Source organism: Prenolepis imparis, unplaced genomic scaffold, assembly GCF_030444845.1.
Source record: "Prenolepis imparis isolate NDT839.2.m4 unplaced genomic scaffold, iyPreImpa1.0 SCAF_14, whole genome shotgun sequence".
In the NCBI taxonomy this organism is placed as follows: Eukaryota; Metazoa; Arthropoda; class Insecta; order Hymenoptera; family Formicidae; genus Prenolepis; species Prenolepis imparis.
The window spans coordinates 11,535,539-11,559,957 of NW_028141172.1; the positions used below are offsets into that span (position 1 = coordinate 11,535,539).

A 24,419-nucleotide genomic window follows, 5' to 3' on the forward strand; every position below is an offset into this window, starting at 1 on the left:
TCATCCCAAATAATTTCTCTCTAGTCTTAAGTAGTTCGCGACTTCCCAGAATATAGGGAAATCAAGTTTTTTCTCCAGTGCCATTTGAAATGCGTCATGGACCAATTGCGCTCGATTGAGAACATGTATATCCGTATAATTTGTTGTATTCAAGTGACTGGCAATTCTTTGCCAATTCTCGGCATCATAGTAGACACTATAATATCCTATTGTTCAACAAATAAATATTATAGTTTCTTCTGAATGTATATAACAAAAAATATTTTAAATTTTATATATATTTATTATTAACGCATGTTTTAAACATGTACATACAAGCTATATATTAGAAATTGGACATATAGTATGTAGTATGATTTAAAAAATGCAAATCTTTTATATATTATTAATTGTAAAATTATTTGACGCTGATAATCGAATTAAAGAATAAAATTGAAAAATTGGTTAGCATATAGAGCATTGTTTAAACTGATATACTGATTTTAATTATAATTACCTGATTTAATTTATAAAAATATAATATTTATATACGCAAAGTACAATCAATATTAAAATCGGCAATATAAGACTTATAAGAATAAAAATATGTAATAAAAGTAGATTTTTATAAAATAAATTTAATAAAATATATTACCAAATATTTGATGGAATATTATTATTTATATCATATGCGAAATGTAATTTCAATTTTTATCAAAATATTAAGAACAAAAATATGTAATAAAGATAGATTATTTTTAGAAAATAAATGTAATAAAATATTAAGTATTAATATTATGATTTAGTATTTACCAGTTTGTTGTATGTTGACAATGAGCCATTTATCATCACCCTCAACATCTATTCTGAACTCTGGTTTCGACTCCGTTAAACAATAACTAATATTTGGCAAACTTATATTAAAATCGATATGCCTTTTCGTAGTGTAGGTGAAGGGTATAAAATAAGGTATTCGATCTACTTTCTCTCTCGATATTGTCGCGCGACCATGGGTATAATTTCGGGTGACAAGTAGCACAGGAAAATGATCCTGTGCGGCCCAAGCATCCATTATCCGTTTTACATTTAGATTGTATCCCCGAGGATTTCGTTTATCTTTGACATTCTGCATAATGTTCCATAGATTATCAGGGGTGTCCAAATTAAAAGAAGTAAATCTGTAAAATTTGACATTGCGGAAATTAACAATTAATATGTATATATTTGTACCTTTTGATGTAATTTTCCAGGTTCAAACGTAGACAAAAGTTATTAATGGGTTTGTAATTTTTGTGTATGTTGAAGAATTATTTTTGTCTACATGTGAACCTCGTTTTGCATTAGAAATCTTACAATATCACATAAAACCACATAATTATATATCGATTACTTATATTAAAAACACAGTGTAATGTAAGATGGATCTCGTATAAATTACTTTGTTAATATAAAATACTAATTAAATATATATTTATTATACTATATTTATATAATATTACAAATATATTACTATATGTATATAACTATACATAAATATATATATAGTAATATATAATAATATAGTAGTATATAGTAATATATATATATATATGTATATATGTATATAATATATAACTATATATTTATATAATATTACAATAAAGGTACGTATTACTTACTTCGATTTTAAATACGTTTTGATGCCTATCCAAAATAAATCATGCGAAATTATTACACTTTCCAGCATACTCCGCCAATATATGGCTCCTACAGTAGAAACATAAAATATAAGGAATTATACAATAAACTTAAATAAATTTAAAGCACAATGTTTATAAATATCAAAACATAGCTGATATAGTTTAAAAAATTTTTATTTATAAAATAATTAAATTAAGAACAAATAAATACAAAAAATCTAAACTGATTTTAAATTTAAAATATTTTTTCCTCTCAGCGGAATTAAATTAAGAGAAAATAAATATAAATTTTAATCTTTTCTTAGATATTTATGGTTAGCGATTTATATTTGAACTATTGTTTAATAATATTTACAAATTTACATTTATATTATATATATATATATATATATATATATGTATATATATATACATACATACCTATGTGAGGAAAAGTTAAAAATGGATTAATTTGAAGCATATCTCTTGCATGTTTCATAACATTATTTATAGCAGATTTAGCATAATAATTGTTTAGACGACGAAATTCATATGTAGCTTGGACTACGAACAAATCCATCATCCGGGAATCTGGAAAAGCCTACAGACAGATTGGTTTAAGCAAATTAATATATAATATGTAACTTTTTGACTTAAAAAATATTATTAAAATTATTCAAAATATATACTTGCAAAATTTTTTAAAATTATATTACAAAAATTATATTAAAATATATATGTTATCGCTCTTTAAAGTTTTTTTTTATTTTCTAATGTTTTTCTAATGCTTCTTCTAAATAGTTAAGTAATTATTGTAAGATATTAAAAAGAAAAATAATATATCGATATTTCTTCTATTCTAAACAAATGGAAGAAAATTTCAAAATTTTTTATATCATCACGGATAACATTAAAAAAATTTTCCTATAATTAACGTTAGAAATGTAATACAACTTTGTGGACGATATATATTTCGAGGAACTTAATAAAGCCTTTGTTTAACCACTCGTTACAACGACATGACGGATTGAAGAGCTCACCAAACCATTCATATATTATATCATGAGCTATTGAGAGCCTGAATGTAGTTTCATATGTAACAGAATAGAAATTATCTTCCTTGTAGATAAGATCTGTTTCACTGAAAATTATAAATATTACTGTAATTCTTCTTTTTGTTGTAGGCTTGTATAATTTATTTAAAGAAAAATTAAATATATTGTACATATATTAGTGTAAAATAATTCAAAAATTATCAAGTAAAAACAAAATTTTAATTATAAGAATAGATTAGTCAAACTTTGATAAATAAAAAAAATAGTTTTCTGTAATAATTTATTAAATATATTATGTTAATTATATGTAATTATTTTGTTTAACTTTATGTGCACATCTCTTTCTCGTTCTTTCTCAAATATAAAATAAGCGATAATTTTACTTTCCAATATTCTCTTCACATTTTTCTTTCGATGTGATAAAATAAATCTTTTAACAATTGATTAAACAAAAATGTAAAATTTATATTCATATAATGAATTCAATAATAACGACATACTAAACATAATTCTTAACATTATAATTTAAAATTGCTAAAGCAAGTTAAAAATTTTTTTAAATCTTGATTTGATAATATAATAACAAAATAGTTTTTGAACGTATAAATCTAACTACTACACAATATATAAATGTAAATCATCGTGATTTATTAAAATCACTTAATTATAGAAATTACTATAAGCATGAATATAAGTCAATATTTTTGAATTATAAAACTCCCTCTATATATGTAAATGCTATTATAAATCTTTCTTTAATTAAGCCAATTCTCACAATAAGCGTAGAGAATGCACATTCTTTGTACTTTGAAATTCTAATAGCTATAAATAATATTACATTTTAATTAATTATAATTATAATTATTTCTCAAATGTATACTTGTAAAATACGAATCCCCAAGTCTGCCAGATTTTGTCCTCAAAATTGGGAATAGCGATGTAATCAACTTTTTGAACGCTTTTTATAATATCCCAATTCTTCATTAAATATATAGTTACATTTTCAGCAACACTTTGCATGAATTTCATGTGTGATGTCAAATGCTTTCTACACCAGGTTCTGATCACAGTCGAATCAAGAACCGGATACATTTGGCCAATCTCATATATTATAATTGTTACATCGTTTGGAGAAATCGAAGGTGTCGTATGGAAATAAATAATTATTGTCGTATTCAAATCTTCAAATTCTTGTATCAACATATTCGACATAGCTCTATATATTCTCTCATGTTTTACAGTAATGTTAAAAGTGGCACTTAATTCCGGCTCGTCCAAACATGGAAATAATTCTCGAGCTCTTTTCGGCTGGTTTAGTGTCGCGATCATCCACCTACGACATTTTAATGGCATACTTTAGACAACTTTTTAGCAATTTTTGTGTTAACATCACAAAGTACATAATTTAAAAAAAACAATTATTTTCAGAAAAAAAAATTTTTTAAATAGCCTTCCTTTTTAACCCTTACACAAATTTCTCTCTTAAAGAAAATACGTTTAAAGCAATTATTTATTTAATTCGATTATTAATATTTATTATATGTAAAGTATAATCATAACTCAGAGATAAAGAAGTTTTACGTTTTTTACATTGTAAAATAATATATTTTATTATAAAACTCACAACAAAAGTATGCATATTAAAATTTTCGATGATAATATAAATAATTTGTAAAATATAATAAATAATATTTACAAAAATAATAATATACAAATTATAATTAATATAAATATTAATATATGATTAATGTATAAATATATGTATACGTATAATGTATTGTTATTATATATATTTATATACTTTTATATATTATTTTTATACATATATATATATATATATATAATTTATTTTTATACTTTTTTATTTACCCACTTTTCATCTTCATTTTTGTTTATGTACCAAGTTCGTGAAAACTTATTCGAGATGTGTTGATCGGTTATAAAATTTAAAAATTCTATATTCACAATATAAGCTTCATATTCGAAATTATTTACAGGCCATAGTTGATCGTCGAAATTAAGAACGACAGTTCCATCTTAAAAATTTTTTATATACTTTGGTGTATAGATCTTTCTCACTCTCAACCGATATTAAATTTATTTTCATTATAGTTATATAAGTTGATACATGAAAAGTTATGTTCTGTGTTGCACAATTAATGGAAACTGTGATATTGGATTCGCCCTTTAACATGTGTCTTGATTCCAGTTTTAGCTTCAAATCATAATGAAATGGTACCAGACAGTTTGACGAAAAAGCCTTTGCCATTACAACAATGTGTAATAAAATACTTAATGATCGTTTTAGGAACATGTCAGTTTTTGTTTCCAATATCTGTAAAATATTTTTATTAAGAGTAGAATAAAAAACAAAAATGGACCACAAGTTATTATACAGAAAATGCAAAACTGTCAACTTCTGTTCGAGGAAAAGGAAACATATCAAAAAATTGCAACAATTTAGAAAAATATACAATCTATTTAAACAGTTGTAAACTTTTATGAAAATTTTTTTATATATTATACATTGCGTTTTATATGCTTGTATTACACAATGTATGTTAATCTTAAATCGATAAATTTATGTTTTCTATAAATTTAATTTTTTAGAAAGTAAAGAATATTGATATATGCGTCTTATAAAAACACAATGTAAATTCTTTGGGAAAAAATTGTAAAATTCAATATCTTATAGTCATATTTTTTTCTATTAGTCATATCTCACAATACGGTTTATACTTTATCTTTATGTTGTATTAAAATTTTTTTCTACTTTTTGTAATTATCATACTAAAAACGCTAAACATTATTTGATTTATTATGTGATAAAAGCAATATTTGATTTTTTTTACTTGAGTTACTAAAAATCTTGTATAGCTTTCTTGTATGTCTAACAATAAGTATGTATATCGATTTCGAAAATTGACGATACTTTAATGTGTATTTGTGTAGAATAATATGTATGTTTCTAAGAGTGATCTCGATGTCAACACAGAAAAATTAGCACGAGCACATGTTGTGTCCAAAGCCATTCAAAAAGCGATAATACAAATGATCGGAAATGAATGAGTTAGATTTTTCCTAGAAATTACATGGTAACGGAAAGGCAAAAATTATTATTAATTAATATGGAATTTTGCCCAATAAATAGAAATCCATGTATTCAAATTATTAGTTATAATTCAAGCTAGTAAATTATATTGTGTATGTACACTTCTCAAATTCTCTTCAAATTAAAGAAACTAAACATGTTTTAATTCGCAAGCTTATTTTTTTTAATTATCAAGTTTATGAAATGTGTTTCTTTTTATATTTTTTTAATGCAATTATGTACATATATATATTTTTTTATGCATATTGTAATATCGTACAAAACAATTGATTGAGAGACACAGTATAAAAAAATCTTAAATTAAATAAAATATATATATATAAAAGCACAAATAATTATAAAATATCTCAAATATGAATGATGAAAATTACATTGGCTATGCGAGCCAAACGTGGATGTCAGTACGTATGCTTCCAATGAAATTAATTTTTTCGTTGGAATTTAATTCATTGTGCACGAGGCACGAATTTTGCTTGGTACTTATGCCAAGACTTTATTTGGGAATAATCTCAATTCGAGATTTAATTTCCCGAATCCCCTCTAACCCCCCTACAGAATTATAGGCGAGAAAAATATAGATCCGAAAGTCGCTGAATCGGGAATCGAACCCGAGACCTTTCGCTTGCCGGGCGACTGCTCTCACCATCTGAGCTATTCTGAATTAAATGTTTTCATGTTAACTGCAATATGCAGAAAATAAAGACAACAGTTAAAATAGAGAAAGGAATATGTGTAAATACTTTCTTCGAAACTAAGTAAAATTGTATTTAAAAAAAAAAAAAAAAAAACTACAAATAATCAATGCCTTCTCTACATATTTTTACATTCATATGTAACAAAATAATCTAAATGTTCAGTATTTTACTTACACTGTTAGTTGAATCACAAGCTGTTATTTTATATAGCTAAAAGTATATCGCTCAATCTTGCCTCTTCGAACGACAACCGAAAACTGACGACAATATCATAACATATGAAGTACATAATGTTATGTAAATATCTTCTTAAAGCCCATGTTTACACTACGAATCGTCGATATTACCTAATCAGAACGAAGTAGCCTAAGGATCTGGATTACAAATCCTTTCATATGTTCAAGAAGTGAATATATGTATATAGTTTATTTTATTATAGGATATTTTATACTTCAATTTAATATAATTTTACATAAACTATGATCTCGCAAAATATTTATTGTCTTCGATGATGTTATTTCAATACTTTTATATATAAAAAATATAAGATGTAAAAAAAATCAATCGGTTAAAAAAAAAAATACATAGTCGTTTTTAAGAAACAATATATAATTGCGAGTTGCAAATGAAATATACTAAACTGTAAAATGATATATAAACATTTATTTAAATCCGTTCAGCCTGAAAATTGTTTGGATAATGAAAATGAAATCTTACTATCGACCTTAACATTGTTACGTCCTGTGGACTGCACGATTCTTTTCTCCTCTCCGATTTACGCAGATTCGCGTTCCGCGAACAAATTAATTATAAGACCGAAATTAGTTATAAGAATTAAACGGAGAAAGACAGTGATTGTGAAACAACTCGACCGGTGAGATTACGAAACCTACACTTTGATCAATAAGTCATAGGTAATGTTGAAATATCACGATCGACACGCGCTATCAGCGGACCAAAGATCAGAATTAGGAAAGAACCCTTCATACAAGAGAGCAATACGTTGCGCAAAAGGGATTAAACACCGAACGTATGACTATGAGTCACAAGAAAAGAAGACGCCCTTTGCCCTATAAGAAGGGCAGACGAATAGTATAAAAGCAGCGAATCTTCCAAGAACGCTCTCTTTAATTCCGCCTACATCGTGGCAGTTACGCACTTCATATCCTCGCATTAAGCATATATTGTGACCATCGGGGCTCAACTACCAGCTACTAGTCAACCTACACCCCTTCGCCCACACCACTCGAAGGAACCATCGATCCTGAGGATCAACCTATAGCTGCCAGCTCGTTCACCAAATAATATACAGCCAACAGTGAGTACTCTCATTCTTCTACGATCACGGAAGTGAATAAATCCCCGGAATCGCGACTAAACCTAACAATCCGTAGTGGAAATCGCTGCCCGTCGAGCATTGAAACGCGCTCTCCGATTGAAACGGGACGATCAAAAGCCAACGCGAATCCTCAACCGCCTCATAGCACATCACTACGACCTGCACGATTCGCAGGAGTTCCGAGAGCGCTTTCTATCGTTAGGTCCTAAACGAAACCGCTCCTCCTTCTTCTCCTTTCCGTCCCGAGGTCATCGACCTCACTGACGAGTCGAATTTCATATGAACGTTACACACACACTCATATATAATTGTTTATACATGTCCACAAATTCAAATGTCTAATTCTCCGAATATTATTAAGATTTTATTTTTTGAATAAATGATAATTATTTACATTACGCGAATTTAAAGTCTTATTTAAACCCCTGTGTTCCTTCCTATATCCCCCGAGATCGCACAAGGTTCTATCCCGCGTAAAAGGGATTTAATTCCCTTACCGAAAAGGATCGACGAACGGACCCCTGAGATAAGCCAGGTAAAAGCGACTATCCAGTCGTTGACCTGCAAAAGGGCCAGACCTTCGAGCGGCCTTTCCTTCGTGCAGGCCAGGACGTAACAACATAATGCTGTTTAACAAATGCTAAATTTGCGATTAGTTTAATTTATATTAATGATAATTAATTAAACTGATGATAATCAAACTAATAATAATCAAGAATTATTTATTAATGTTAACTGTTAAAAATTTATGTAATTTGTAACATGCAACTGCGTACTTTTTCTTAAAAGCAACTATGTGTTTTCTTTACACAAATTGATTGGTCTTATTATTCCGTGCATAAAAGTATTAAGGTGACATTGCCGAAAACTGAATATTTTACAAGATATTTTACATTTTATGTAAAAAAATTGTTAACTTCAAACCTTATAACTCACAAAAAGTAATTTTTAAAAAATTACTTTATTATAGTTTTGGAAAGCTCTCGAGATAGGCTACAAGAATATGCAATATAAAATAATAGGTTCCATTTAAGAAATTGAAGATGACCTTTATGTGATCGTCAAACGACTATCTTATGTTTCTCTCGAAGTCAAAAAATTTTTGTATAAAACATTTTTTTCTACGATCGCTTCCTGCAAAGTTACGAGGGGTGATAGATTAAAATTGGACACCCTGTATATATATATATATATATATATATATATATATATAATATTATTACTTAATAATAATAATAATTATTGTTATTATCAATATAATATATTTTACATTAATAATGATTATGTAATTGTTTAACTATGCATTGTTTAACTGTATGTACTTTTACATTAAAATATATAATGTATTATTTTCAAATAAATTAAATATTGTATAAAATATTAAAATAATACCTTTTCTAATATTATCTTCATAATTAAGATCGGCGGCGATGCGAACGGAAGCAGTAACATTGGTGACGACAGAAACAGTACGAAACCGGCAATAATAGAAATTTGAGCGTCTGAACGATTACTTAATTCTAATGTCAATTATAATAATAATAATGATGAAATATGATAAAATAAAAATAATAATACACTTACGTTGCGTCAATAATGTCATTTAATAATATCCATTTCATGGTTATACCTTTTTCTTATAAGAGGCAATCAATGTGAAGCACCGATATATAAAAAATGGCTGTTTGAAGGACATCTCCGATTGGCTAAACAGTCATACATTAGGGACAAACTCGCTTTGCGTGTACGCGTGCGAAGTTATGTATGCGAGATCTGAAGACTGAAAGTCTTAAATATTACTTTTTTAAGTACGAATTTTCGAGTTCTCGGGATTGACTGCACCAATCATCTTTAAACTGATCGCAATCGAAAGCTTATATTCACATTATATAAGCAAAATGCTTTAGTTCTGGAAATATTTTGACAGAAAGATCATTTGACAGGAAAACTCCGGATAAGCTACTTCGTAGCAACGCGATATCTCTGACGTTAATCGAATTTTTTTATACATTTGGCGTCGCGTCGCTTGATAATATCTCCATTTATAAAACACATACAGCAAAAATAAAGACACTTTTTATATAATTCGAACTCAATCTATTGATTGAGCGTAGTAAGAACTCGATTGCTTTTTATTGCTGTTATTGCGTAACTGCGAAATCTATGATACTCTCAACTGTCCGATTTACGTAAAGAGACACGGAGTGCCTCTTGATGTGATGCATATTGTTCATCTTGACACAAAAAAGTGAACAAAATACTTGATGCAAGTAATTATGGACTAGCTCAAGATCTATTAAATTACGCAATTAACAAAAAAATGTTATGGAATTACTTGAAAACAAAAAGTGCGAGATCACATGGCATACAAAACATATACCTATTAATACATACGGATAAGGACATTATAATATATGCATATATGCCAATGTTAGATTGAATTCTTTTATATCTTCATTCTTTTGTAAAGATGATAGCTAATATTACATTAAAATAATTTAAACAAGAATAGAAAAGTGGAATTTTTTGTGGCGCATAACATCAAAATTATGATTTTGCTATATCCTTATCGATGATGATTTTAAACTAGAATTTATTTATATAATTTTTAATTTTATTTAAATGTTTAAGAAATTCTTGCAATCTTCCACGTATTACACTTGACCTTTTAAGAATGATTAACGACTTTTCAATCTAAAAACTGTAGATATTGATTATTGCGTAAGATACATTTTTATTCGCATTTGTTTGAGTGGGGAAAACATAATAAAAGCAATAATGAGTCAAAGATATCGGCACATTTGTGTAGTAAGATAAATATAAAATTATATTATTATTTTGTTGTTATCGTTGTTTGTACAATGACATTTATAAGTGTTATACTAATTATTCTGGCATGTATTGCTACAATAAGTTACTTTATCTTAAATTACCATCGCCGACAGTCTTCTATTAAAACAGTAAACACTCTACCTGGTCCAAAAACATTTCCGCTTATTGGAAGTGCCTACTATTTTCTGCAGCGGAGTTCTGATGGTAATATTAAAAATATGCTTACTTATAGAAAAATGCTTATAATTTATAGAAAAAGGAAGAAGGAATTAATAAAATTTTTAATATATTAATATTCTATCAATAGAATAAAAATAAATTATTGTTAACTTTGCATTAATATGTAATATATATAATGAATATAATGAAATATAGATAAATTATTTCTTTCACACAATATAGCATAAATTATTTTTTTAGAAATTTTGGATACTATAGTTAATCTAGCAGGAGATTATTCATCTCCATTTCAATTTTGGATGGGCAACAAGTTATTCCTTATAATATACGAATCAGATCAGATACAGGTAGAAAGATAACATATGTTTTACTGTTATAAATTACTTACATCTTTTATAAATAAATTAGTATCTATATTTTTTATAGAAAGAAAATCTATTTAAAATAAATAACTTTTATATTTATAATATCTAATCAAAGTGATTTTCTGAAGTGTATGTTAATTGTTTGAAATGACACAAATAAATGTGTATTGGAAAAATATTTTTAAAAATTTTATATAACATTGTAGACAATTTTACAAAACAGTCGATGCTTGGATAAAAGTACAATATATAAATTATTTGAACCAATATGTGGCAAAGGAATATTGACAGCTCCTGGTAAGATGTATTTTTAAAAAGATAAAACATAATTAGTTACTTTTAGAAAAATATTTATTTTTAACAGATTTAAAAAGTACAAGATTCTTTAAAGTAATATGACTTATTGTTAGAAGAATTTGTAGCGATTCAAAGTGCGCGTGATTCAAAACTATAATACATGTGAAAATCAGAGTGATCGGTGACTTAATAAATGATATTTTAATTTATTTTTAATTTTTTCGTAAAATTTATCTTTCTTTCTTTATTATCTTCTTATAAAATTAATTTCAGCACCTATATGGACTGAATATCGAAAAATGATGGCGCCAAGTTTTAATACAAATATGTTACAAAAATATTTTAATAAATTTGTCGAACAATCCTTAATATTGACGGACAAATTAGAAAAAGGACTAAACGGGAATGAAGTTTTTTTTCTTCAACCTTTATCAGAATGTACTTCAACTATTGCAAGTGGTAAGGTCATGTACCTACTTTAAATTAATTGTCAAACATCTCATATCATAAATGGCATCATAAAAATTTTTACAAAGAAATTCGCTAAGGATGAAAAAACTACATATCGTATACAACAGTAATTACATTTTATAAATTGAATAATGTTAAACGCTATTTGTTTAAAAATAAGATTTTAAAGATTATTAAATTATGTACTAATTTTATAACAATAGAATCAGATTTATACATTTTATTCGAGTTAAATATAATTATACGCTTAAAATATGTATAAAATATAATATAAAAGTGTCAATTTATGAGTTTTTGAGTTTATATTTTCATTTTAGACATTCAATTCTAATAATAAAATATGCTGTAAAAGATTCCCCAACATTTGAGACACTAATATAAATTAATGTTGCAAAAATTACAATAAACTACAATGACATAAATACAGTCTTTTACAGCTGATTATTATTTTCAAATACTTGTTAAAGAAGCATCCATCTCCTATTTTAAAATTACATATCACATTTATTTGGTAAATTTAATGTTTAATAAGTAACTCAATATAATTAGTCAATAACTATAGCTATTTTGAATAATGAGTTCACTTTTATTTGACGTTATAAAGTTGCAATGACGGACCTCAAAGAGGAATATATAACGGATCAAGTAGTAAACCAATATTTCAAAGCAACAGAAAGGTAAGAAAAGGTTTGATATAAATAAAGATAATTAAATTTCCTAGAAAAATTGTACTTTTAAGAGAATATTTTATAAAGGAAACACTTGAATTCTAAATAAAATTTTTGTTATATAAATAGATTTATTGACATATAAATTTATAGAAATCAATATTTATTTTTAATTTTATTGATGGAACTTAATAAACACGATTAGTTAAATATGCTTCTATATTTTACAAAATATTATTTAAACAAAAACATTTTTCAGTTTCAAAGAAACTTTCAAATTACGATTAAAAAATATACTTCTATTCCCTAATTTTATATTCAATCTCACTGCTGTGGGACGAAAACAGCGAGAAACTATAAACATCGCAAATTCAGCTATGGATAAAGTAAATATTGCAAATATTATTACTCTTGCTTGCATAGCATATTATATACTACACAATTTATTATTACATAGGTAATACAGCAGCAAATGTATATATTAAATGAAATGAATACCAAGACTAAAGATAAAACAAGTCGTAAGTTTGTTGGTATTTTATTTGTACGTTTTGAGCTCTTTGCATTTTGATATTGCACAGATAACAAAATGAGTTTCTTTTATGTATAGCTTTAGATAAAATATTATTATAATGTGTTTTATTATTAAAATATTTAATATTTTTCATTGTTGTAAATTCATTGTAGCGTTTTTTTTTCATTCTTGCTTTATTTCTTTATTTCTTTTTTATTAATTTTTAAGTAATTATAAAATCTTCATCATAAAATTGAGAAAATAATGAACATATTTACATATACATATATACATATATACTCATAAATGTACATACGCATGCACTTAAACACTCACAAAAAAGCTTATATTCCTTAAATTATATAGATAGGTCACTTCTTCATGTTTTATTGGAAGCATTTTATAAAAATAAGTTGACACGAAAGATGGTACGCGATAACTTAATTAATATGCTACTTGGGGTATGTAAAGTATTTTTACATATATGATTATAATTGTATATAAAAAATAAATATATATAATTATTTATTTATCAGGCCGCCGACACAACTGCTGTTACTTTAAATTTTGTGATCTTAATGTTAGCAAATTTTCCAGATATACAAGTATGTACAAATTAAAATTTACTCAATAATAATTTATTCACTTGTTTTAAAAAGTATTACAAATGATATAGTTTTAGGATACAGAAAAAAAATTTTTTTTCTAAAACAATAATAAAGGAAAATTAAATTTTTTATTGTGACAGTTCAGATTAGAATTTTGTTTTGCATAAAAATTTATTATTTGTTAATACTTTTGAATAAATAATGGTCGACAGTTAAAACTTTTTGAAGATTATTTAGGATGATTTTGACAACATATATATTAAAATCAAGATCTCCTTTATGCTTCATCTAAATTTCAAATAATAACGCGCTTATTGTTAGAGTATCTTTTCATATAAAAATAACTTAATTTGTTATAAAATTTATTTAAATAAAAACTTTGTGTATAATGTTACAATAAAATTAAGAATCTTAATAAAGCCGTAGAAAAATGTATACATTAATATTTATCACTGACAGTATTTATATTCCAGAATGATATATAAATAAATGTAATTAACAAGATTGCATAATAACTCATAAATATAATTAATATGATTGCATAATAAGATTACATTTCTCTTACGATAGATATTGCATATGTTTATATTTATATAATATTAAGTATCTTATATAATTTTATAATATAGAATAATATATATATAGGAAAACGTATATAAGGAATTATGGAAAATTTATGGGACGAAAACTCTAAAATCTGCCCCAGTTAAATACGAAGATTTACAACATATGGATTATTTAAATCGTGTTATAAAAGAAACTATGAGAATATTTCCTACTATTCCTATAATTGCGCGATATCTAACGGAAGACGTACAAATGGGTTTGTTTACATTCAAAAATAAATAGTTTTATATGCATATTATTATTGTATGTATATAGCTTAAATGTAAAAAAATTTACTTTTAAAGAAACTATATTTTATAAATAATGTATCTTCAAAAAATTATTAAATCGAAAAAGTCGAATAAAATAAATCAAATATAAAAAAAATCACAAGAAATTGTGCTCATTAAGTTTAATACAAAAGAAATTTGAAAAAATTATTTCTAATTTTAAAAACAAATATTGTTTTGTAAATCAAATATACACGCATGTAGAATAAAACAAAAATAGATTTTATATTACTATTTCCTATTGTTTTATTTCATAAGCTATTTGTTATGCGTCTATTATAATAACATTAAAAACAAAATATATGTTTCAGGAGAGGTTATTTTACCAAAAGATTCTAATGTCGTTATAAGTATTATGACATTACATCGAAGCGAAAAATATTGGCCCAATCCGTTGGTATTTGACCCGGACAGATTTCTCCCTGAGAAAATAGGAACATCTTATAAGAATTACATGCCATTTAGCATAGGAACCAGAAATTGTATAGGTAAATATGGACAAATCATAAAACAGCAGCATGTATCACAATAAAATTGAATTGCATATAACTTCTAAACTTTTGCAGGTACAAGATATGCAATGATTTCGATGAAAGTTATCCTAGCAACTTTGATACGAACATTTGTGTTCAAAATAGATAAAAGTATTCCGATAGATAAATTAAAATTAAGTATGGACCTGCTACTATCTACTGTGGAGCCTATAAAATTCAAAATTGAAAAACGAAATCTGTATTAAAACGGAGCAAAATTATTGGAAGATAATACAATATTTTTTACAAACACATATATATAAATATACATATATAATATTTTATATATGGTATACGGATACGAAGGGAAGAAGATAAATCGCAAGTTAGTTATAACACGTTGACAATTAAATTAATATTTTTTTATATATGATTTTTTTATATATAATATAGTATAGTATATGAGCACAAAAGGAAAAAGATGAGTAATTTATTTATGATTAAATAAGTCAACAATAGCGCAAATAGTTGGAAAAAAGAATCTACAACCGTGTTCTATGCAATAGCTGAATGGCATTTAGTAAATGTTATTAAAATGAGCGAGCAAAATGTTTTTCTGTTGCGAATAACGATAATTATAATTCTTCGTTTTCTAATTAATATAATACTTAAATTACAAGAATTATTAAGTACATTTAATGTTCAGTTTAATCATTTTTTGTTTAATTTAAATGTACGATTAAGTGAAATCTAAACAAAAAATAAACAACTGTGAAAAACGAAAATTATTCCCGCAGCCAAACTTTTAAGTTTCTTGCTAAAATTTGAATCAAAGCACGAAAATTTTTATAAGTCTAATTTAATTTTTAAATTATTCGAGAAAAATTAAGTCAGAAATAAATTATATCAAGTCATTCTATCAGAATATGGAGAGATTATATAAAAAATATATTCAATTATTGTAATTTATTTTTAGAAATAAACTTATTAATAATAAAAAATTATTTTTTGCACTATTTATCACACTTATATATTAATGTGTGCGCACACACACACACACACACACACACACACACACACACACACACACACACACACACACACACACACACACACACACACACACACACATACACACATATATATTTATATAGAGTGTTTAAGAAAAAAAATAATTCTATATTTCTCCGCCAATTTCCGCTAATTTTGCTTTTGCTAAGAATACATGATAAAAATAATTATTAAAATTACTTTTATTAATTACTATAAGTACATCTATTTTTCAAAATTGTTTTAGATAATTATTTTAGTACTTTATAAATTTTCATAAAATATTTATTGATGTATATAATTATTTCTATAGTTTTGCTATTATTTTAATAATTTTATTTCAATTATTTTAGTAATTATCATTATAATTATCTAATTTATAATATATCGTTAATAAATTATATTTTGTCATTTTCCATTATTGTGATGAGTACACCTTCCACAAAATCAATTTTTTCTCCACTTTCAATAATTTAAAAAAAATTTCTATATAAGAAACATATTTTAAAGTATGTTAAAACTAATAAAATAGTTAACGATGTAGTCAAATTTACCTTGTGTAGACTATATAAGCTTGACGTAATCTATTTTTCTAGAATTATAATTATTATTTTATACAATAAAATTATATTCTATAAAGTTAAAATGACATTATTTTTTAGACCAGTTTTTTACAGTAATTTAAAGCACACTGTTTTTTTTTTGTATAACACTTTTTCACGTGGCGCGTGAACTTGGCGCCTTTTTTTTACCTTTTTTTTAAAAAAATAGTAAGTTTTTAAGAATTATTCTACTCACACCATTGTTCTTAAAAAAGAGAGAAAATCAGATGATGGTGGGTTCAAAAACTTACGCTTGTTACTTTTTGCTTCGATATTATTTTTTATTCAGCTTTTAAACAATTCTTTGCGTCTCTTTAGCCAATCTTATTAGTGGCTATATAAAGAATTATTTTTGCCAATAAAATGACATAATTGTAAGAACTTACTAAAATTATTTTTAATTGATAAAGTTAATTTTTCTGTTTTTTTTTTTTCAAAATCTGATTCGCTATTTTATACAGTTTTCTTCCTATTGTCACCAATTACCCAAAACATAGAATTACAATTTCAATAAATTGATATATTTTTGATTGTATATTATCAAGGAAGAAAGAAAAGAAAGAGGCGACGTCAGAGCTAACATAAAAAACCACTCCACATTAACTATAAAATTCGTATTATTTTTAATATAATCAAAGTTTGAGACAAATATTTAATTCTACTATTTTTCAGAATGACGCCGCTTAATTCGTAGAACGTAATAATGTTACTCTATATAATTTTCACTGCTTTAAACCTTCCACAAAGTCCGATAACTTTGAAAGAAGTAGAAGTAAAAGAAAAATTTAATAATATACTGCAGAGGAAATACAAAACGAAAAAGTTCAATTAGAAGACGAAAAAACTTTTGATTTTTACATATAAAGTTCCAGAAGCGGAAAAAGTTGATCTATTTACACAGATGATGATAATGTATATCTTCCGGAGAAAGTTATTCGTAGTTCTATTGATAAAGCCAAATCAGATGATTATTAAAAATAAGCACAATGTGAACGATTTTATTTTAGGCGTAAAAAGAAACAGAAAATATATTCGTGAACATTGCTTAATGATTTATTTCGACGCACTGTTTGATTCTGTTTTGTGCACACGGCACTTCGGATATCTTTTTCTTTATGTACTTCCATCGCATATTATGTTATATATTAACAGATCAGCGCAACTGAAGAAAAATAATGCAACAGCGTGGCTCCTATATCACGACGTTGTCATTTCATTTTCCCAAAAATTGAATCATGGAAACAATATTAATATATATGGATGGATTTGGCATTCGATGCTCTTCAATTTTTGTTTGAACAAAATTCTTAAATTTCGTAAAATAATAAGGAGGGGGAAAAAGTGTAAATTAAAAAATTTGACGTTTTCAAAAAATATGATTAAGCCATTCTAAAGAATATAAAATATTACAAAACTTTTGTATAAAACATTTTCTTATATTCCTTATATTATTACAGATATTCGCTGAAAATATATAAAAATCCGTTATTTTCAAAGGGTTGTTTCAGCCCTTAAACGTTGAGATAAGTACCTAAAAAAAATATAGATCAAATATTTTTTTATGCTCTACAACATATCCAAAGTGTATCAAAATTGGTGAGGGACACTTCCCTTGTAAGAGAAATTATGAAAACGTGAAACATGAATATAAATCTAAACTTATTTTTATGTATATTTATTAATCTTATTTTCAATCAATCAGATTGCTCTATACGTGTTACTGAAAAGGCATTATTAATACACTAGTTATTTAATCATATGTTCAATAGACTCATCGTCCACGTATATATAAACAATATATATAAATATATAAATTATTTGTTGGATTTACAAAAGTAACAATGAGTGACAAAATATCGATTTATATTATTAAAATTAAAGTTTTGTTGTTTGTCTGTTAATATCGCTTTATATCGTGAGAAAGTGCATTCTACCTTAGACGAGACAATGGGTGCATACTTAAAAAGTATCAATTTTTCCGATTTTTAGTGGCACAACAACTGGCTGTTCATTTTCAGAAATGTTAATTAAAATATAAAAGCAATTATATTTTTTGTTAATATTGTGGCCATTTTATTTCTTATCCGGAATGTGAGGCTGCTCCATATTTTTTTCGTACTTTTGACAAAATATTAAGAGAATCACATAACGAAATTCCAGATTATTCTAATTGTTTTATTGGAGATATAATGGAAGTAAAATTGTTTTTAACTATATGCAAATTTTCTTCAAGATTACGGTTAAAACATTATTTTGCAATTTTAATCGAAATAGCAACAACAGGATACATTTTGATAAAATCAATTTTATTGTGAAGTAATAAATATTAAGATAAGATATTAAAATATGATATAGAAATGTGAAATATAGAAATCAAAATATAAAAATATAATCATTTGTTTGATCTAATAATTATGTTTAATTATCATTCAACTACTATTTATTATGAATTTATTATCAGTTCTGAAAATGAACAGCCAGTTGTTGTGCCACTAAAAATCGGAGAAATGGATTCCTCTAAAGTATGCACCCATTGTTTCGTCTAAGGTAGAATGCACTTTCTCACGATATAAAGCGATATTAATATGAGGTACAAACATGTATCATAGATAATTATTAAAGAAAACGCAATAGAAAGTAGTCCATCTTATGAATATATTTACAAATACATTGTTTGTATGCAATAAGAACATACATGATGTTATTTAAAATTGAACTACGTTGTGTGGAGAGTAAAAATAATATTTATTTTACAAAGTACATATATATACAATCGTTATGAAATCTGTCGATCTATATATGTAAATAGAAAATATTTCTTTTTTTCGATACGTACATATTAATGTTAAAAAGAAAATTGTGTATTAAATGATTAATACCATATATTATATACATCTTATATAATATATTTTGTACCATATATGAAATAAATATAAAATATATAATCAACGTACTTTGTAATATAAATTTGTTAATATATATTTTTTAAATTAGTCTATAAAGAAATACAAGTAAATATTATCCAATCGTTTTGTAAGCAAAAGGTAGAAAGAAAAAAATAGGAAAGAAAAAAATTATAATTATTTTTTCCGTAGATCATGGAGAGATATCTATACAACTATGAAACATTCTTTTGTGCATAAATAATCAGTACAGAATATAGAGCAGGAATATCCGTTTCTTCACTTCCATCACGTAGCTTAGAATTATCTTGACTTTCTCTATATTCTTTAACTTTTATTTCCGTAAACCTACGTGCTAACTCATTCTTGAATTCCTCCCTTAGATTATGCGGCATTTTGTCCAAGAATGTAAAAGTATATTGTGAAGTAACCATGGCTATCGAATTGAACAAAATAAGATTAATTTATTAATTACAAAATAAGAAAAAGTAATATAAAAAAATTATATTAATCACATATCCTAGAATTTTATTTCTGCACGCATGACAAGGAAAATACTTACATATAAACTTTTCTGTATTCACACAATTTTTCATCTCCCGAAGACTGCAATGATGAATTTGAAATCCGATATCTTCAAGTATTTCTATTACCTCTTCACGAGGTCGGGCCGAATAATAAAGTGCCCCAACATATTTTTTTTTGTCCTGTATAAAGATAATTGACACTCCATAGTTAAAAAATTGCAATAAAAGTAATACACACACACACATAATATTTATACATAAAAAAAGTGATTTCATAGATAATGCCGTTTGTGCTATATATTTTATATCGATATCTTCGCAGACCGATCAGTGAGTAAAACAAAAAAGTCTATCCAAAATTGATACTGTAATTAATAATGTCGAATAATACAAGTTTTTATGTAAAGCAACTGAATCTATTTTAAATGTCACTCATCTATAAGTGTGCACTCGCTTAATTTTAAAATATTTCTAAAGATTGAAATTTCACAATTACGCAGAAGTTATGCTACAATACAATTTCACATCATAGTTCAATGTAATAATATTCACCTCCATATACGATGCATATTGCACATCTTGTGCCAAACATTCCAAGGCTTCAAAGATGGCTTTGGCGCGCGTTATACTTAATATCAGCATAGTTTTATCGGGTCGAAGCATACGATAAATATTCTCAAATGTTTGGCTGTTAAACAACAAAAATGTATGTTAATTATTGTAATTTTGAAAATATATATTTATTAGAATTATTTTTCGAAACATATATGTCAAAATATATTAGTAAAATTATATGCAAAAGTTCTTTTCTACAAAAAAAATATTAATTTATTTTTATTCAATAATTTTTCTTACCGAATGTCATGGCACCAATGCAAAGCATGAAATGAGAATATGTGATCAAATTTCGAAATATACTCCTCGGGCAATTTTTTCGTTTGAATATCCAACACTTCGAATTTGAGTCGTTCCTTGTCACCGTATGTTTTGTTTGCGTATTCGATCACATTCTTCATAATATCTGTACCTTTATAATATATATTTTAACATTAATTAATATTAATTGTTATTACATTATTATGTGTATGTTTGTGTGCGCGTGCGAGTGTTATAATCTTTCGTAATTTATTATTTTCTCTTACCAATCATTGTTGCTTTTGGATCAAGTGCCGGAAGAAGAATATCCTTTGTTATATCTCCGGGTCCACAACCAACATCCATACATTTTCCAGATATATTTTTTAGCTCTTTACCGAACTCGTTGATTATAAGTGATGCATTGTTTTTGCACATATTATCAAATAAAACGTACTGCGCTGGTTGTACCATGGTTTTATGATAATGTTTAAATAACTAGAATATAAAAAAATATATAAAATATGAAAAGATATATAATAAGATTGAAGGAAATGAACTAATAAGAGCCGATGCGTCGGCATTTTAATACGCAAATATTTTGTTTGTAATTATTCTTTATTTATTCAGAACGTTTCTGTCTTTTCTTTGGATCATCTTCAGCTTATCGTTTAATAATACAAGTGTTCGGTATAATGTATAAAAACAACACTCACTTTTAACTTTTAATACAATAAGCTGAGGATGGAACAAAAAAGTACTAAAATATTCTAAATAAATTAAGAATAATTACACACAAATTGCATAATAAACCATGAGAATTTTGCGTAATTAATTTAAATTAATAAATTTATAATACGTTTTAATTCCGACGCACTAGCTCTTATTAGATCATTTCCTTCAATTCTTTAATATTAATATATAGAATTTATTTTCTCTATCATAATTAGAATATAACAAAAAATTCAATATGATATGGAGTAAAAAGAATATTTTACAATATTTTATCGGTATACAGTTAGAAATAAAATTTTTTTCTAAATAATAGTATTCTCTCACTTAAAAGCAAAGATTGATTAGGATTGTTTGTTGTCATACGAGGAAGAGGATGTATTTGAGAAAGGAGGGAAAGGTAGATACATAACTTGAAGTAAATAGCAGTCGAAATGTCAGTGTTATTTTTAGACGTTTGGTTAGTGATTATTCAATCAAAAAAGTGTAAGCGCGTATTATGCGAATCCAAACCTATATCGATCTTCCATATAGCGTAAGTAATCTATATTATAGCGGCTTGCCGAACTTTCGGAGCAGGGAGCGCAGCAGAACCAGCAGTTAGCGATGGACTGCCTAGCTCGTCAGACGTATGTGAACGAAGGACAGTTTACCTACCCTGAATATATAGCCCAATGGGCATTCCGAGTTTTTCGTTTTACTTTATTTCTTTTGTAATGGCTATAGTTGTGAAGCCAGATAAAAGTGATTCTGTTAATTAAAGACTCACTGAGTGAATATCAAAGAGGAACGAAGGACATACAATTTAAATTTTAAATCCTTTATATCTCCTCCCTGTGACCCCCGTCCCTATTACCGGATACTACAAAAGGATATTAAAAATAAGTCATTTTTGGGTCCTTCGAGGAACCTAAACTATTTACTGGAAACTGTTTCTAGAATTTTTTATAGAAGCAGAAACTAACAATTATTTGTTTACCAGGGGTTTACGGGAAAAGTTATTAAAATCAAGATTTATTATCGATTATATTACTGGAACAGTCTATTATAGCCCTTAATAGCTATAACTACTTATGTTACATCCGCTTGTCAACGCGCTGGCTACGAAAAACCGCATACGAGCGAGTCACGCGCGAAATCTTAAAATTGCAAAAATGCAAGCGAAGCGAAGGAGACTTCGAATTTCCTTCGCTTTCACCCGGGACTTTGACCAAGAGGGCCTGTTATCAGGCACCCCCTCCGATCAAAAGACTCCAAAATTCGGCTATAAAACCGAACAATAGACGCGCTCGAGCAGTCGCAAATTAAGAACCGAATTAAGTATAACGCCGTTGCTAAGATTATAACATACGCAACCCACCGGACGTTCTAAACTATACGAACGTCACGGAACGACCGTAATCCTACACCATTCAAGGATACGACGCGAGCACGAGTACTCTACCTGAAATAAGAGTTAAATAAAAGTGTAGACAGTTTGAATAAAAATCGAATATATTTATACGAAGATCTACAATTTCTTCATTAAATAAATATCCACGGACCGGACCATCCTGACGCCCACGGATTCCCATCCCAAATTCGACGCGACGCCTGTACCTTTCACGAGGCACACAAGTCATATATGAAGTGTTTTTAAAGTTTTACCCTTGATGTATCTTCAAAATAAAATCAATTGTATATTTATTTATTGAAAAATAAGTAGTAGATGTAGAGAATTTAATGTTTTGATATACATAATTTACATTACATATATACAGTGTGTGCTAAAAGTTTGAAAATGGTTGAATATTTCATAAGCTAGGCATTTTAGAAAAAATCTTTCAAACAAAAGTTGTAGGGCTCAAAAGTATCTATTTACTATATATAGTCTTGTCAGTCTTATCCAAAAGCTACTGGTTGACTTTCAAATAATGTTGAAAAACGAATAATGCAGAATTATAATTTACATGAATCTAGAATTATGTGGAACTCGAGATAAGTTTAAATAAATGGTCACAAGAATTAGTAGAAAGGAATCGTTACGAGTTACCTGAGTAAACTTGTCTCCGCCGCGATTCGGATGAAAATAATAAAGAACTTGTGAGAACGTGAAAGACATGTCTTAACCCATTTTTATATGATACTCGAGATAATCAATTCATTTTGCGCCGAGTTTAATATTATACAAAAGAACTAGTAATAATTATTACGAGTTATTTGAATAAATTTGCCTACAAATTAATTGCGACTGGGTTAAACATGCACTTTTTTGTAAGAGAGATTACGAAAACGTGAAACATACTTCTAAACTTATTTGTATACATATCAAGCAACATTCCTGACAGGATTGTCCCTACAAAAAAAATATGCTGAGATTGCAATTTCCGCGAAATCGTCATACAATTTTTGTGGTGGGGGATCAAAGGCGTCGCTTCAGATATCGGCCCGAAAAGGTCAACTAATTTCGAGCACTGATATAAATCATATTAGCATTTTTTTATATACTTGGCTTCGCACTAAACCGCGTTGCTTGATACGTATACAAATAAGTTTAGAAGTATATGTTTCACGTTTTCGTAATCTCTGTTACAAAAAAGTGCATGTTTAACCCAGTCACAATTACTTT

The 24,419-nt window shown here is 26.6% G+C and overlaps 3 protein-coding genes across 4 annotated transcripts; 1 reads left to right on the forward strand and 2 right to left on the reverse strand.

The window, feature by feature from the left end:
• Nucleotides 1–4,636, reverse strand: LOC145945180 (aminopeptidase N-like). Its single transcript, XM_083054005.1, has 6 exons — nucleotides 4,562–4,636; nucleotides 3,932–4,025; nucleotides 2,079–2,238; nucleotides 1,638–1,725; nucleotides 793–1,157; nucleotides 1–206 (listed from the first exon to the last, which is right to left on the reverse strand). Exons 1-6 carry the CDS (start codon nucleotides 4,576–4,578, stop codon nucleotides 1–3), a joined length of 930 nt encoding a protein of 309 aa, XP_082910131.1. The 5' UTR covers nucleotides 4,579–4,636.
• A 6,063-nt stretch (nucleotides 4,637–10,699) lies between these two features.
• Nucleotides 10,700–15,495, forward strand: LOC145945254 (cytochrome P450 4c21-like). Its single transcript, XM_083054133.1, has 12 exons — nucleotides 10,700–10,874; nucleotides 11,091–11,197; nucleotides 11,422–11,512; nucleotides 11,786–11,971; nucleotides 12,588–12,660; nucleotides 12,911–13,037; nucleotides 13,109–13,172; nucleotides 13,532–13,626; nucleotides 13,702–13,770; nucleotides 14,419–14,596; nucleotides 14,981–15,157; nucleotides 15,236–15,495. Exons 1-12 carry the CDS (start codon nucleotides 10,700–10,702, stop codon nucleotides 15,406–15,408), a joined length of 1,515 nt encoding a protein of 504 aa, XP_082910259.1. The 3' UTR covers nucleotides 15,409–15,495.
• A 4,160-nt stretch (nucleotides 15,496–19,655) lies between these two features.
• On the reverse strand, nucleotides 19,656–23,875 carry LOC145945217 (juvenile hormone acid O-methyltransferase-like). 2 transcript variants are annotated; one of them, XM_083054079.1, is made up of 6 exons: nucleotides 23,844–23,875; nucleotides 21,367–21,577; nucleotides 21,080–21,251; nucleotides 20,777–20,912; nucleotides 20,260–20,404; nucleotides 19,656–20,133 (listed from the first exon to the last, which is right to left on the reverse strand). In XM_083054079.1, exons 2-6 carry the CDS (start codon nucleotides 21,551–21,553, stop codon nucleotides 19,913–19,915), a joined length of 861 nt encoding a protein of 286 aa, XP_082910205.1. In that variant the 5' UTR covers nucleotides 21,554–21,577; nucleotides 23,844–23,875; the 3' UTR covers nucleotides 19,656–19,912. The 2 variants fall into 2 exon arrangements, with proteins under 2 accessions (XP_082910205.1, XP_082910206.1); XM_083054080.1 differs by lacking the exon at nucleotides 23,844–23,875 and adding an exon at nucleotides 23,256–23,392.
• Between the last annotated feature and the right edge of the window lie 544 nt (nucleotides 23,876–24,419).